The following is a 15852-nucleotide window of genomic DNA, read 5'->3' on the forward strand; positions in this document are numbered from 1 at the left end:
AACCTTTGAGGTGTCATTCCTGGTTCTTAATTAGGAATCAAATGATAGTTCATTTTTTTCCTTGAATAATTTTTTCATATTGTAATAATGTTACATAATGAAATTCATCCACTTGTTCTGTTCTGATGAATCAGAGAATTCTGTTCTGAATACTGCCATGTGGCAAGTTAAATAAATTAGGAGAGGATGGTCTTAGTAGTGTAGCTAATTCTACAAATATAGTTACTTTCTTTTTCTGTCAATATAAAATTGCGTATCAAATGTGTTTATCTTAAATTCTCACCAGCAGTAATGCTGGTAGCAAACAGCATTTTGATCCCAGTAAACCTATACCTAGTACACCTAAAGATGGACTATAGTATTTAAATTGTAGGCATAGGAAAATTTGGGTTAAGTTGAAAATGAGAAATAACCTGTAGAGGTTATAAGTTTACCCATAAGGAAGAGGTAATTAGGGTATAATAAGTGGGTGCCCATTTAAAAATGAATTATTTACTTCTAAATTGTGATGATATACATAGCATAAAATTTCCCATTTAACCATTTTTAAATGTACAGTTCTGTGGCACTTAAGTACAGGTAGCCCTTGAATAACTTGGGGATTAGTGGAACCAACTCTCCTTACAGTCAAAAATCCACCCATAACTTTACAGTCAGCATTCTGTATCCCTGGTTCTGCATCCACAGATTCACCTGTTCATTGTGTACTACTGTAGTACATATTTATTGAAAAAACCTCGAGTATAGGTAGACCCTCAAAGTTCAAACCCGTGTTGTTCAAGGGTCAACTGTACATTCTTGTTGTTGTGCAGCTGTCACCATCATCCATCTCCAAAACATTTTTCATCTTGCAAAACTGAAACTTTCTACCCATTAAACATTAACTCCCTATTCACCCCTTTTCCCAGCCCCTGGTAACTACCTTTCTATTTTCTGTCTTTATTAATTTGATTGTTTTAAGCACCTCATTTGAGTGGAATTATATATTTGTCCTTTTTTGATTGGCTTATTTCACTTAATATAATATCTTCAGAGTTCATCCTTGTTGTAGCATGTATCAGAATTTCTTTCCTTTTAAGGCTGAATGATATCCATATAATACCTATATACACGTATGTACACACCACATTCTGTTTCCTCATTCCTGTGTCAATGGACATTTGCATTGCTTTCACCTTTTGGCTATTGTGAATAATGCTTTTGTGAACATGCGGGTACAAATATCTGTTTGTATCCCAACTGTCAGGTCTTCTAGATATATAGTCAAAAGTGGAATTGCTAGATTATATGTTAATTCTATGTTTAATTTTTTGAGAAACTGCCAAACTTTTCCACAGCAGCTATACCATTTTATAGTCCTGCCAGCACAAGAGTTCCAGTTTCCTTATCCTGGCCAACATTTATTTTTTGATAGTAGCCATCCTAATGGTTGTGAAGTGGTATCTTGTGGTTCTGATTTGCATTTCTCTAATGTTAGTGATAATGAACATTGTTTCATGTGTTTACTGGCCATTTGTATACAGTCTTTGGAGAAATGTCTGTTTCAGTTCTTTGCCCTTCTTTGAGTGCCCATTTTTTTAAAACTAGGGTAGTAATCACAAGAGCTGCTTAAAAATTTTCAAAACTATTGGAGATATATCATTTTTAATTGTTAACTAATACTGGAAGCAAATGAATAAATACATTAGGAAAATGTTTATCTCACATATCTAATCAAATTTTGCCTGTCTTCCTTTGTGTGTTTCATCTATCTTTTCCTCTTTGTTTCTGTCAACATCATCCTAATCCACTTAATATCATCTCATGTTTGTGTTATAGTTGTTCATGGGTTTTAAAAAAAGGGTAAAAGCGTATAGTAAGTGCTTAACTTAATAATTGATATCTTGACACTGGGCCCAGTTCTAACAGAATGGTAAGAATGTATAGTCATAAATTCCTCTAGTAGGTTTGCTCTTCTTTAACTCCTTCCCATCAATTCAGCAAGGATTAATTTTGAACAGGACCTGAAATCTGAGTTTCTCTCTCTCAGGCTATGTGATGGTGGGCATATCACACCAGCTCTTCCCCATTGGAGGAACTAAGTGATTTCTTAGATTTCTCTTCGGCTTGTCTATTAAGTGTTTTTATGACTCAGGATTAGATGCCTGAATTACCTGAAAGCCATATTACCCACAATAAATCATGTTTTCAAATTCTCACTAAACTGTTAGAATGGGAGATAACAGTCTAACTCAGCTCACTTTCGTATTTTTACATATTTTCTTGAGCTTTTTAGATAAACAAGATCTAAACTAGAAACCTTTTAAATACAAACATTTAGTTTCTCTAAGAATCAACTGCCACTAATAAAGCAATAATATTTTGAACAGTTAATTTCAGGGTGGGGTTTGTAACTAAAACGTGGCATTGCATATTAACAGCCATTTTTTTAAAAGAAAGGATAAAAAATAGTATATTGTGTACTTTTAGTTTTTGATTTCTACTTTTGAAGTTTTATAAATACAAAAACATCTCACACACTTGAATAGGGCAATATATATTCCAAAGCTAAATATAAGTACATTTTGGGATTATCTGCCATTTTTATTTTTCATACCTCTATTCTCTTCTTGCTTTGTTGAGAATTCACACTAAATGAATTTCAAGTGGACCTCTAAAAGATAGGAGTTTTTCTTTAAACCAATTTAGTTAATCTCAAGAAATAATGTTGTGTGATAGGCTAATGTAGGTATAATAGCAAAATTAAGTGAACCATTTTGTTTTATGTAGTACAAAACAAAATAAAAAAATTTTTTTTGCTTCATGCTCAAATTCTCTAATATTTTAAAAAACAATTTCCTTTTCTCAGGGATCAAGAAAGTACTTTTAACGCAGCACTTGTCACTGGGAAAACTAGTTTTAATTTATATTGACCTTTTTCTCCTTTGAGCATTTAGTCTGCATTCAATAAAATGTTGATGACTGCTCTTTAGAAGACAGCTGTACGAAATAAAGTATTATAAATATTCAGCTTTCCTTTCTAAGCATTGTCACCAACAGCTGGGCATCCAGTTTAGCAGAACAGATTTTGCACAGAGAGAGCCTGGCGTGTTCCTGAATCAGTTTAGTGAAGGAGACAAAAAATAGTTTCTTATGGATTGGGGACTTATAAAGACATAGAGCATCTGTTCCTCAGTTAAGTCATAGTCTGGTAGCACTGAATCATGTTTAAAGCTAGAATAATGTGCAAAACTTTTTCACCTTGCTCATACCTTTATTTTAATACTGAGTGCATTATTTCTGCAAATAATATACTTACAACATCTCCATTGAAGGTATGTAAATTATTTTGCTTTTTTGTATAATTTTTTGTTAGTGGTATTTTAAAACACAAAAATATTAATTTTTACTGATATTATTTTAAAATAAAACTTTAATGTTTGAATTGTATGATAGTTCATTTATATAAAACCACATATAGAAAATCTATTTAAATATTTAATTATGGTTTCATCTTGATATATGCTATTAAAAAAAACCAGTTTCATCATTGCAAAAATTACCTTCATAGATATTCTACTTTAATTAGTGAAAGTAACTTAGAATCTTTGTTTATATAAAATATTACTCTTAAATATTTGGCTACTTAAAGCGTATTAAATCTAAGATTGCTTTAAATATTTTGTTTGCAGAGTTAAAAGATCACTGAAATTGGATGGTCTGTTAAAAGCAAATGTAAGTATTTACTTATCAGTTTGAAATTGTGTAATAAGATTTTGTTTTGGGGCGAGGATATAGCTCAAGTGGTAGAATGCATGCCTAGCATGCAAAAGGTCCTGGGTTCAATCCCCGGTACCTCCTCTTGAAATAAATACATAAATGAACCTAATTACCTCCCCTCACCAAAAAATAAATTAAACAAAAAAGAGAGAGAAAGTGAAAAAAAAAAGATTTTGTTTTTAATTTTTTAACAGCTAATTTACCCTTATACTAAATGTAAAAAATACCCAAAAACAACAACAAAAAAACCCCACATTGTGACATAATTGTGATTGGTATACCATTTTCTACATATAAATTTTTTTTTTGTAAATCTCATATATGGAAATTCCTGGCCAGCTTGAGGTTTTTATTTAAGAGGCAAATTATTTAGAAACCTTAATGAAATAACTTAGTAGAAATTAATTTACTATTTATAGAAAAAATACTCTGCTACTTAAATGTACAAGAAATAAGATGGAGCAATGGCAATGCTTTAATCTGCATTCTGTAATCTGCTAAATTGAAATAAAAACATTAACAACAATTTTATATCAAAATGTAATTACCTCCCTCAGCTCTGCTGGCATGATTAAACAATAAAATACTAACACTGTAGTAAATTTCACCATGGTTGTCACAATAAAAATAAAATTTGTACTATTGCTATTACTTTTTGTAAATCTAGTCACAGCACATTCCCTATGCCAGCATATGATGACATATGTTGGCTTATTATCTTTTCATACCAACAATGGATCTGGATACAAACACTAATACCGAGATACTTATAGCCTTAGTAATTTTAAATGCAAGTAAATTGGTGAGAAAGTAAATTAAAACAAATAGCTAGTCAATTAATGGGCTCCTACAAAATCCCATATGAGAATGCCATTTCATGAAATGGGTTTTGTATGAATTTCTCTTTGGAAGACTCACTGGTATTTAACAATTTACCATTTTTAAAACGTCCTAGATGCTTTTTTAAAAAATTTAAACAAAGGTGGCAAAATACTGCAATGCCACTAAAAAAATCATTAGTGGTGTAATTAGCAATTTAGAATACCATTATCCAACTTGTTCTTTACAGAATGCAGCTGTGACTGTAATTTTGCATCTGTTTCTTTGGTCAGAATGGTATTTTGGTAGACGAGTAGTCCAGCTTGAAATGAAATACTTTCCTTTCCTGCCCCAAAACTGTTCTTTGGGAGGTGGTAACATTATTTGAATGGAAGAGAATGGCCACTTAGGAATTCATTCTTTTCATGGAGTACAGTTGTCATCATGGCAAGCTTTTTATCCATTTTTCCTCCAGATTAGGATATATCAAGGTAGCCAGTGACACAGCTAATATCCTGTATTAGAAAAATATATTGTTGTGTTTGGCCCAAATTCTGTACTTTTAAACCAGTTGACTTAGCTTGGTAACACATGGCCACCAACTGCTAAATGCAGATTCCTAGCATCCTAACCTGGGCCTTCAACATTTCTATTTTCTGACCTATTTCTAATATTTATTATTATTTCCGATATTTTTAGCTTTTCCACTCTTGCCTCATCATTTATTTGTAGCTCTTACATCTGACAGCTTTTGCTCTGGTTCTAAGTCTAGGCTTATTTCCCTAGCTGCATTTATGCTTCTGTCCACTCCAGTAACAACTTAGTACTGAAGCAGCCTGGTTCCCAAGAATCTTCCCACATGCCAGTGATCTGATTGAGGCTGCCTTAGCTCATGCAAAGGAAAATCAGACATTCAGGACATACAACATACACCTATAATTCTAAGAGTACCTAATTACTGTGAAGCTACAGAGAAACTAGTAGTAAATTTGTGGTCAATTTGCCTTACCAATGTGATGTTGAGGAAAAAAGACTCTGGTGTCCAAGGAAAGGAGATGATCCTTATATGCCAGTTGTTTGAGGTGGAGCCTGTTCATCCTAAACAACTGGTGTTTCCTCTCCCACAGATATTTAGAATTCACAAATCCCAGTATTCCCACTGCGACTACAAACTTTTATGGAAAATAGTGCTCCATGATGTTAAGGCAAGTCTGTGAAAGTAATTTTCCTTATAATTCTCCTAATGGGAGAAACAGAGGTATGGATCATCCCCTGTGATCGTCCTTTAATATATAGAGTATATACTACAAGTAGTACCACTATTTGCTGAACCTCCCACATTGTTGGGGGCTAGAGGGGAGTGATGAAGTTTTTGATACATCATTACCTACAATGTTGTGATTGCTCAAGTTATTGCACTCCAAGCACTATTTCTAGATGAATTTTCAGAAATGAAGTTGAATTATTTATTACAGACTATTACAAACTGGCTGTCCAGGTGAATATATAGCAACAACTGGCTACCTGGTCAGATACCTGGCCAGCTTGACCTAATCTCTTTCAGGCCACCTCAGAGAAGGAATGGGAGAAGCAGATGTTACATGTGGGAAGGGAAGGAGCATACCTACCAAGGCCAACTCAATTGGCCTTGCTAGAAGGAATGGCAGAGCAGGTTTTGGAGAGATTTGCTGATTTGACATATATACTCAGTCGAAATTACTCCATGACCATTAGTAGGATACTTCTAAGTCTGATTATTCCCACGATCTAACCTTATCTTATCTCTCTGAGATAAGGCTTCCACTGACTCCTGAAATTAAAACTTTGGACTTGAGGGCACTAGGAATTTTATAGTTCACATTCTATTGGCTTACTTACTGATCTGGTTCCAGTCTACTACTTTCTTCTCTCGCTCCTACCCTCTCCTTCCTTTCTTCCTTCCTTACCTTTTTATAAGATAATGAACTCCCATGCAGCCACCACCCAGCTTCGACAATTATCAGCATTTTGCTAATCTTGCTTCATATGTTTGTGTGTGTGTGTATATATATACCATATATGTATCTGAATATTTTTCCTAGAATTTTACAAATTCCAGACGTATTATTTCATCAGAATATTCTTCAGTATGCATTTCTAAGAGATAACAACTTCTTTCGTAATTATAGTGCTGTTATCATACCTTACAAAATTAGCAGTAATTCCTTAGTTAATACCTTTCACTCAGTCCATATTCACATTGCCATGGTTGTTTCAAAATGTCCTTTTGTAGTTGGCTTAGTAAAATCAGGATCCAAACAAGGTGTACAAATTGTAGTGGTTCTTACGTATCTTAGTTCTTCTAAAATCTTTTTATATCTCACCCTTTTTCTTGTAGTTTATTTTTTTTTGAAAAACTGAAACTTTTGTTATAAGTATATTCCACATTCTAGATTTGGTTCTTTTCTTGTGGTGTCATTTAAATGATTTCTCTAATTTTCATATTTCCTATAAAACTCACAGTCAAAGCTAGCAGCTTAATTAGATTCTGGTTCAAATTTTTGGTAAGAATGCCTCATAGGTAATCTGTATTTCCTTTTGCATTACCTCAGGAGGCACACAATGATCTTGATTATTGGTTTCAGGTGTTATCAACCTGTTCTACACATAATAAAATTCCCTGTCAATCTTCTAATGTTTTCTTTTTTAATTCATTGATGATTGTTTTCTAGATCCCTTATTTCACTACAGTTACTCATTTCATTACAGTTACAGTTACTGTTTTTACTTTTTGATTCGGGAGAATTTTGATTACAGAGAATGCACTGCCCATTACCTAGCTTCAATAATTGTCAACACAAGGCTAATCTTGTTTTATTTATATTCCCATGCATACTTCAGTACCCCCCATACTAGATTATTTTGAAACAAATGTCAAACATCATCGATATCATCCATACATACTTCAGCAATTATTTCTAAAAGATAAAGATTTTTAAAAAAACTATAAGAGTACTATGTCTCTCAAAATTAACAGTATTTCTTTAATCATCAAATAAACATCTTTGTTCAAATTCTCCAGTTATCTAGTATACTTTTTGACAGTTCTGCTTCAGCATTTTTCATTGGGATATAATTCATATAACATGAAATTCATCATTTTAAAGTATACACCATTGGTTTGTAGTATACTTGTTACGTTGTGCAGCCATCACCACTATCTAATTTCAGAACATTTCCGTCACCCCAGAAAGAAATTCCATAGCTATTATCAGTCCCAATTTCTTCCTTTCCTCATTCCCTGGAAACTACTAATTTACTTGCTGTCTTTATGGATTTGCCTATTCTGACCATATTGTGTAAATGGAATCATACAACATGTGGCTTTTTCTGACTGGCTGCTTTCATTTAGCATAACACTTGCAAGGTTTAGTCATGTTGTCACATGTAACGGTACTTTATTCCTTTTTATGGAATCCTAGTCTTTTGTATGGATATATCACCTTTTATTTATCCATTCCTCAGCTGACATTTGGGCTGTTTCCACATTTTGACTATTATGCGTAATGCTGCTATGAACATTTTTGTATGTTTTGTATCAACATGTTTTCAGTTTTCTTGTTTACATATCTAAGGAGTAGAGTTGTCATGGTAATTTTATCTAACTTTTTGAGAAATTGCCAAATTCTTCTACAGTGGCTGCACCATTTTACGTTCCCACTAACAGTATGCTGGTTCCAATTTCTCCACATCCTCATCGACACTTCATCTGGCTTTTTGATTCCAGCTATCCTACTATGTGTGAAGTGATGTCTCATTGCAGTTTTAATTTGCATTTCTCTGATAATGTTCTGATGTTCATGTAGTTATTGACCATCTCTATATTTTCTTTGGGGAAATATCTATTTAAATCTTTTATCCATTTTTAAATTGGATTATTTGTCTTTATTGTTGAGTTATAAGAATTCTTTATGTATTCTGAATTCTGTTACCTTACCAGACATGATTTGCACATACTTCATCAGTTCCGTGAGTTATCTTTTCACTTTATGGATTATATCCTTTGATATACAAAAGTTTTACATTTTGATGAAGTACAGTTTAATTTTTCTTTTATTTCTTTTGCTTTTGGTGTCATGTTTAAGAAACTGTTGCACAATCTAAGGTAATACAAATTTTCACTATGTTTCTTTCTAAGAGTTTATGGCGTTAGCACTTACATTTAGGTCAAAGACGTAATTGAGTTAATTTTTGTACATAGTATGGCAGTAGGGGCCTGTGGCTATTCAGTTGTCCCTGTGATATTTGTTGAAAGCTATTATTTTCCCCATTGAGTGGCCTTAGAACCCTTGTCGAAGATCAGTTGACTATAAATATTTGGATTTATTTCTGGACTCTCAAATTGATTCCATTTGTCTGTGGGTCTGGCCTGCCACTAACCACACTGTCTTGATTACTGTAAGTTTTCAAAATAAAAAAATTTAATTACTTTAAATTTGTAATTAGGAAGTGTGAATCCAACTTTGCTGTTCTTTTTCAAGATAAAAATGCTTCTCATATTCCATATCCCTTATAAATTCCATATGAATCTTAGGATCACTTTGTCCATTTCTGAAAAACAGACATTTGGAATTTTGATAAGAATTACGCTGAATCTGCAAATCAGTTTGAGGAATTTGCCATTTTAACATTAATAATTCTTCTAAACCATGAACATAAATAGGATATATTTCCATTTATTTTTATTTTCTTTAATTTTTTCAACAATGGTTTGTAGTTTTTAGTATACAAGCCTTGTGCTTTTGGGTTATATTTATTCCCAAGTATTTTCTCCTTTTTGATGCTAATGTAAGTGTTTTTATAATTTCACTTTAGATTGGTCCTTGCTAGTGTATAGATACACAGCTAATTTTTATATATTGATCATGTATTGTGCAACTTTGTTGAACTTGTTTATTAGCCCTAATACTTTCTTATAGATTATTCAGGATATTCTTTATATCAGATCATGTCATCTGCAAATAGAAATAGTTTTACTTCTTTCTCTCCCATTGGATGCATTTTATTTCTTATTCTTATTTATTGCCCTGGCTAGGACCTCCAGAACAATGTAGAATAGAAGTGGCAAGAACAAATATTGTTGTCTTTTTCCTAATCTTAGAGGGGAAATCATCCAGTCTTTTACCATTAAATATGATGTTAGCTGTAAGTTCTTCCTAAATGCCCCTTGTCAAATTGAGACAGTTCCCTTCCATTCCTAGTCTGATAGTATTTTTATCATGAAAGGATATTGGATTTTTATCAAATGCCTTTAAAGTATCTATTGAGATGATCATGTGGGGTTTTTTTCTTTATTCTTTCAATATGCTGTGCTGCATTGATTGGTTTTTGTATGTTGAACCAGTCTTGTTTTCACAGGAAAAACCCCATTTGGTCATAATGTATTAATTCTTTTTTTTATCTCTGGTTCCAGTTTGCAGGAATGTTGAGGATTTTTGCATTTCATTAGGGATATCAGTCTATAGTTTGTTTTTTTTTCCCCCTTGTAAGATATTTCTCTGGTTTTGGTATCAGAGTAATGCTGGTCTCATAGAATGAGTTAGGAAGTGTTGCCTACTTTTTGATAGAGTTTGAAAAGGATTGGTGTCAATCCTTCTTTAAATGTTGGTGGAATTCAGCAATGAATGTCTCTGGTCCTGCACTTTTTTTTTTTTTTACAGGTCTTTTTGAATTGATCTCATCTCTTTGCTCGCTATTGATGTGTTCTGATTTTCCATTCTTCATGATTTAATCTTGGTAGGTTGTGTATTTGGGGGAATTTGTCCATTTCATTTAGATTATCTAACTTGTTATTATACAATTGTTCATAGTATCTACCTCTTAAAATCCCTTTTATTTCTCCAAGGTCAGTTACAATATACTGCCTTTCATTCCTGATTTTAGTAATTTGAATCTGATTTCTTTCTTGGTTAGTCTAGATAAAAATTTGTCAATTTTCTTTTCAAAGAACCAACTTTTGAATTTGTTGATCTCTGTTTTATTATTCTCTTTTTCATTTGTTTTCTCTTTAATATTCACATTTATTATTTCTTTCTTTCTTCTTCCTTTGGATGTAGTTTGCTCTTTGTTCTAGTTTCTTAAGGTGGAAGTTTGGCTTATTGATTTGAGAGCGTTCTTCTTTTTTAATGTAGGTGTTTAAATTTCCCTATAAGTACTGCTTTCTGTGCATCCCATACATTTTTATATGTGTTGTGTTTCATTTTTCTTCTCCTCAATGTATTTTATAGTTTCCTTTTTGTTTGGTTATTTAGAAGTGTGTTGTTTAAATTCCATGTATTTTCGTATTTTCCAAATGTCCTCTTTTTTTGGGGCAAATGTCTTTTTGTTTTTAATTTCTGATTTCATCCTATTGTAATTAGAGAACATTCTTTATATGGTTTCAGTCTTTTTAAGTTTACTGAGATTTGTTTTATGGTCTAACATATCTTCTTATCCTGACAAATGTTACATGTGCACTTGAGAAGAATGTGTATTCTGCTATTGTTGGGTGGAGGGTTCTCTAGATGTCTGTTAGGTCTAGTTGGTATGTAGTGTTGTTCAAGTCTTCTCTTTCCTTGCTGATTTTCTGTCTAGTTGGTCTATCTTTTATTGAAAGTGGAGCATTGAAGTTTCTGAGTATTATGGTTGAATTTTCTATTTCTTCCTTAAATTCTGTCAGTTTTTGCTCCTTGTATTTTGGGGCCCTCTTGCTAGATATGTGTGTATGTTTGCTTATTTATTTACTTATTTATAATTGTTACATCTTCTTTTTTTCAGTACTAGTTAGTATTTACTTATTCATTGTGTTTTCTCAGAAAAAAGAAGGGGAAGGGGAATGGATCAGTATATAGCAAAAGAATAGCAGAAAGGTAAGGAAGTACCCAGCACAACCATAAACACACACTAGTGATAGAGTCACCAAAACCCAAGGGAGCTCAGTCTTCTGTAGTTAAGAAATGAGAGGAAGGGATCAGGGAGAGAACAGACCAGGTACATGCTAGCCTTCCCTCCCCATAAATTTAAGAATTAGTGCAAAGCTCTGGTTTCTAGTAGTAAGTATGGAGTTACATTTATCCATTTCCTATTAAACATAAATTTTGACTTAAGTTTTTTCACCTACATAAAAGTTCCCAAGTGACTTGAATACACATTCATCTTCCCTTTTGGTCTCCCACTCCCTCTTTCTACTTGAAACTCCCCCATTGCTTGTCTTTTTCCTGTGATAGATTAAGTAGGTTTGGTTCATCTATACACCAGTAAAAGTGTTTGTCATGAATCACATCAAGAAATAGTCTTAACTCTCAAGGTTGGGCACAAGGGATGACATGATTCCAAGCTTCTTCAGGTTTTTTTTTTTGCACAAATCATTCAAGAGTTCTAGAGGCAATCAACAACCCAATGTATATGACTTTCTTTTTTCCTATTGAGTCAACCCAATATTTAAGAACATTTATAAATTTAGTCAACTGTAAAGATAATATGACCCCAAAACAGCATTAGAAATAAGATTTATCAAAAATATAATCTCAATTCTTACATCACTTGTTATACCAAAATTAATTTGAGAAGTATCATAGATATAACATGAAAGCCAAAAGCATAACACTTCTGGAAGGAAACATAAGAAGCTATTTTTGAGACCTGAGAGCAGACAAAATTTCATACAACACAAAAAAATATCAACCGTAGAAGAAAAATTTATAAATTAGACTTCATCAAAATTAGAAATTTCTATTCATCAAAAGACACGACTAAGAGAATAAGTAGGCAAGCCATGAATTGAGAAGAAAGTATTTGTCATGCATTTATCTGACAAAAGGCCTGTATCTAGACTATATAAATAAAAATAAAAAGACAATGCAATAAAAAGTGTACAAAAACTTGAACAAACACTTCACAAAATATTTACATGGAAAATTAGCACATGAAAAAGTGTTCAACATCATTAATCATTGGAAATACAAATTAAAACAACTAAGATATACTATTCCCACTCACTAGAATAGCTAAATAACAACAACAAAACAGAATAGCTTGAAAAACAACACTGTAATGACTAAAACAGCCTAAAGGTTGGTGAGGATGTGCAGCAGCTGGAACTGTCATTCATTGCTGGGAGTTTAAAATGATACAGACACTTTGGAGAACTATTTAGCTTTTATTTCACATATAGAAAATAAATCTATATTCATGTTATAGCCTGGTAATTCCATTCCTAGGTTTCCCAAAGAAACAAAATCGTATATCCACAAAAAGACATATACAAGAATATTCTTAGCAACTTAATTCATAATAGCCCCAAACTGGAAATAACTTAAATGTCCTTCAACAGGAGAATAGGAAAGCAAATTCTGGTATATTTATATAAAGGAATAGTACTCACAATAAAAAGGGACACACTACTGCCACACACAACATAGATGATCTCAAAAACATGTTGAATAAAAGATGCCAAACACAAATGTTATATATTTATATGAAATTCAATAATAGGCAAAACTATCTGTGGTTATAGGAACTAGAAAGTGGTTGGTTCTGGGCTGTGGAGTGAGAACTGAGTGGAAGTGAGTACTGGGGAATCTTCTGGGATGATTGAAGTGTTCTGTATCTTGAGTGGTGGTGGCATCAGTGTATACAATTGCCGGAACTCATCAAGCCAAACGCTTTAAGATATGTGCATTTTATTATATGTAAATCATACTTCAGTAAACAAAAATATATTTGAGGTGGTATTCACTTTATATTATGAAAAATGTGAGGACATATGAAGGAGTGCTAATAACTGTGAAAATATATCATTAAAAACTTCTTGAGCATTATACAGTACAAGAGAGTAATAAAATAGTGATGTCTTTAATATTAAAATTAATATTGTGATATCATTGTGGAACAATGAGTAAAAACAGAAACACCAGTGTATTGACTTTTTAGCCAGTATTTTCTTTTATTTTTCCTGTTAAAATATTTTTGTCAAAGTAAAATTTATATTTTGAAATTCACAGATCTTGAGTATACAGTTCAATAAGTTTTAACAAATGTATACCCCTGTGTATCAAACAGTCAAGAAATAGAATATTTTCATCACCACAAATTAATATATTGGTTATATCCTTTCTCTGCTATCCGTGTAAGGTCACTGAGATAAGTACAGAATGTTTTTGTTCTCCATAACTACCATTAAAAATAACAAAACCCAAATATTGTTAGAATCATTAAGGAAGATAATTGTGGCAATTGATAAAATGTTAGTGGTATCTAAGACTCTTCTAGGAACTCTAGGCCCAAATTGTGAAAAATCCCTGAGACAACTAGTATTTAGAATTTTCTAATATAAATTGCATAAGTACTAGTGATGCATAATAATATCTTAGGTGAGACATTCCAGTAACCTAATTAACCAGTATAAAGTTATAAAGAATTATCTTCCTTTAGCTACACTAATTTTTCTTCTGTTTCTTGTTGTTCAGATACTGTAGTACCTGTATTTTAAATATTTTGGTGATAGCATAGGCTAGTAGTTCATAATAATAATAAGAGATCTATTATATCCCAATATTTCATCCTGGAAGAACCCTTAGTTAGTACTTTCAAGACTATTTATCATAGGTAAAAATCAATAAAATACAGGCACCTTTTTGGTAGAATACGCTTTAAACAAGGTGACCAAGCAAGCTACAATTTGTGAAAGATACTGAAGGAGAATGTCATATATATTTGAAATTACAGAGAGAACATTCATTTCTTTTCTTCTGGGCAGAAAAATCAATGCCCAGATTTTAATTTTGCTAATGTACAAGGTTTGACCTCCTTATAGAAAGTACAGTGGCATTTGGACTTACCATAGACAGAATCTTTCCTTCTTTCTTTCTTTCTTTTGTGGTGCAATGTTAAATGTCCCTGAATCAATAAATATTACAAGCAGGTGTAAATTATTATAGAAGTAGTTGTGACTTATCTGATTCCTATTTCCTTACATTTTGCTTGCATCCTGAATTCTTTCCCTTCTCTAGCCAAATCTGTTCTCACTTTCTTCCTCTATTTTTCTAAAGGAACTAGAAGATAACACTCATCATTGCTGAGTGTGAGACTTTTCAATTAGTGGCTCAGTCTTCTCTCAAATCCCAGTCTTCTTAACTCTTCCTGTTGAGGGAGATTAATGAGTAGTCCAAGTCCTTCAGTGTTTGAGGGCTGGCAGAATGGAAATTCTTAAATAGATTCTAGGGTCACGTTTCAGCATCTTCAGGGTTTGAAAAGCAGAGGACCTTGGTAAAACTTTGAGGGGGAAAAAGAACTTAAAGAAGTAAGATTAAGCATTTGTGTTTATTTGTATGTATAAGAAGACAGATACATAAAAATGCATTATTTACTGAAGAATATTTAGTAGGATGGTAGGAAATGGTAGATTTTCTTTTTTCCCCTCTAAGTATAGTACAGTTGTAGACAGACATTCTTTCTTTTAATCAACACAGATCACCAAAAAAAAAAAAAAAGCAGAAGAGAAGTCTTATTTTTAAGGTGAGGGGAGAAAATTTATACACACACACACACACACACACACACACATATGCACTCCCATACATTCACACTAAGACTTAATGAAAGCTAGAAGATTGTTTTTGAGGAGAAATGTGTGATCTACAGTTGCAATGTTTAGATATTTGGCAATTGGAAAATATAATTTTTTGGTGAAAATAGGAAAACAGATTGACATAAATGTACATTAGGGTAGCGACTTTCATTTCTTGTACATACACAGTGAAATAGTTCTGGGCAATAAATTCTTAGAAAAGTGGGGTAGGATTGGATAAATGTCATAGTTTATGACTGAATCCATATAAACAGGTGAAAACTCAAGATGGAGAGGTAATAATAACCACCTGATAAAGAGACTTAAAACCCTTTCACCTTACAAAAAAAGATTGCTTTACAGTTATAACTTGATATTATCATTTGATTTTTTAAAAGATATTGGTTACATTTGTGGCTACTGTGGATACATAAAATAAAAAATGGAATGCCTTTTGTTCCCCCAATACAAAGAAGTATTTATCATTTAAAATCTTAACTGTAAAAAAATGGATGCTGTAGATTCTGGAACTAATACCAAGATTATTAAAAAAGGTGACACAGTCACTATTTCTGCCATGGTGTCTTAAAAATAAAGAATAGTTGACAGTAGAGAATTATATAACTGTTTCAAGTCAGCAACCAAGCTAAAGTTTAATTCTACAATGTTGGCAACATATCATGAGTCTT

At 32.4% G+C, this 15852-nt stretch overlaps 1 protein-coding gene across 3 annotated transcripts in view; it reads left to right on the top strand.

Moving 5' to 3' along the window:
• ITGB3BP (integrin subunit beta 3 binding protein) overlaps positions 1–15852 on the top strand; it is a 65561-nt gene that overhangs the window by 13887 nt on the left and 35822 nt on the right. For all 3 annotated transcript variants that reach the window (XM_031465292.2, XM_031465293.2, XM_031465291.2), the window contains exon 2: positions 3672–3714. In XM_031465292.2, the coding sequence (XP_031321152.1) occupies positions 3672–3714 (43 nt within the window). The remainder of the gene's footprint in view (positions 1–3671; positions 3715–15852) is intronic.

Source organism: Camelus dromedarius, chromosome 14, assembly GCF_036321535.1.
Source record: "Camelus dromedarius isolate mCamDro1 chromosome 14, mCamDro1.pat, whole genome shotgun sequence".
Lineage (NCBI taxonomy): Eukaryota > Metazoa > Chordata > Mammalia > Artiodactyla > Camelidae > Camelus > Camelus dromedarius.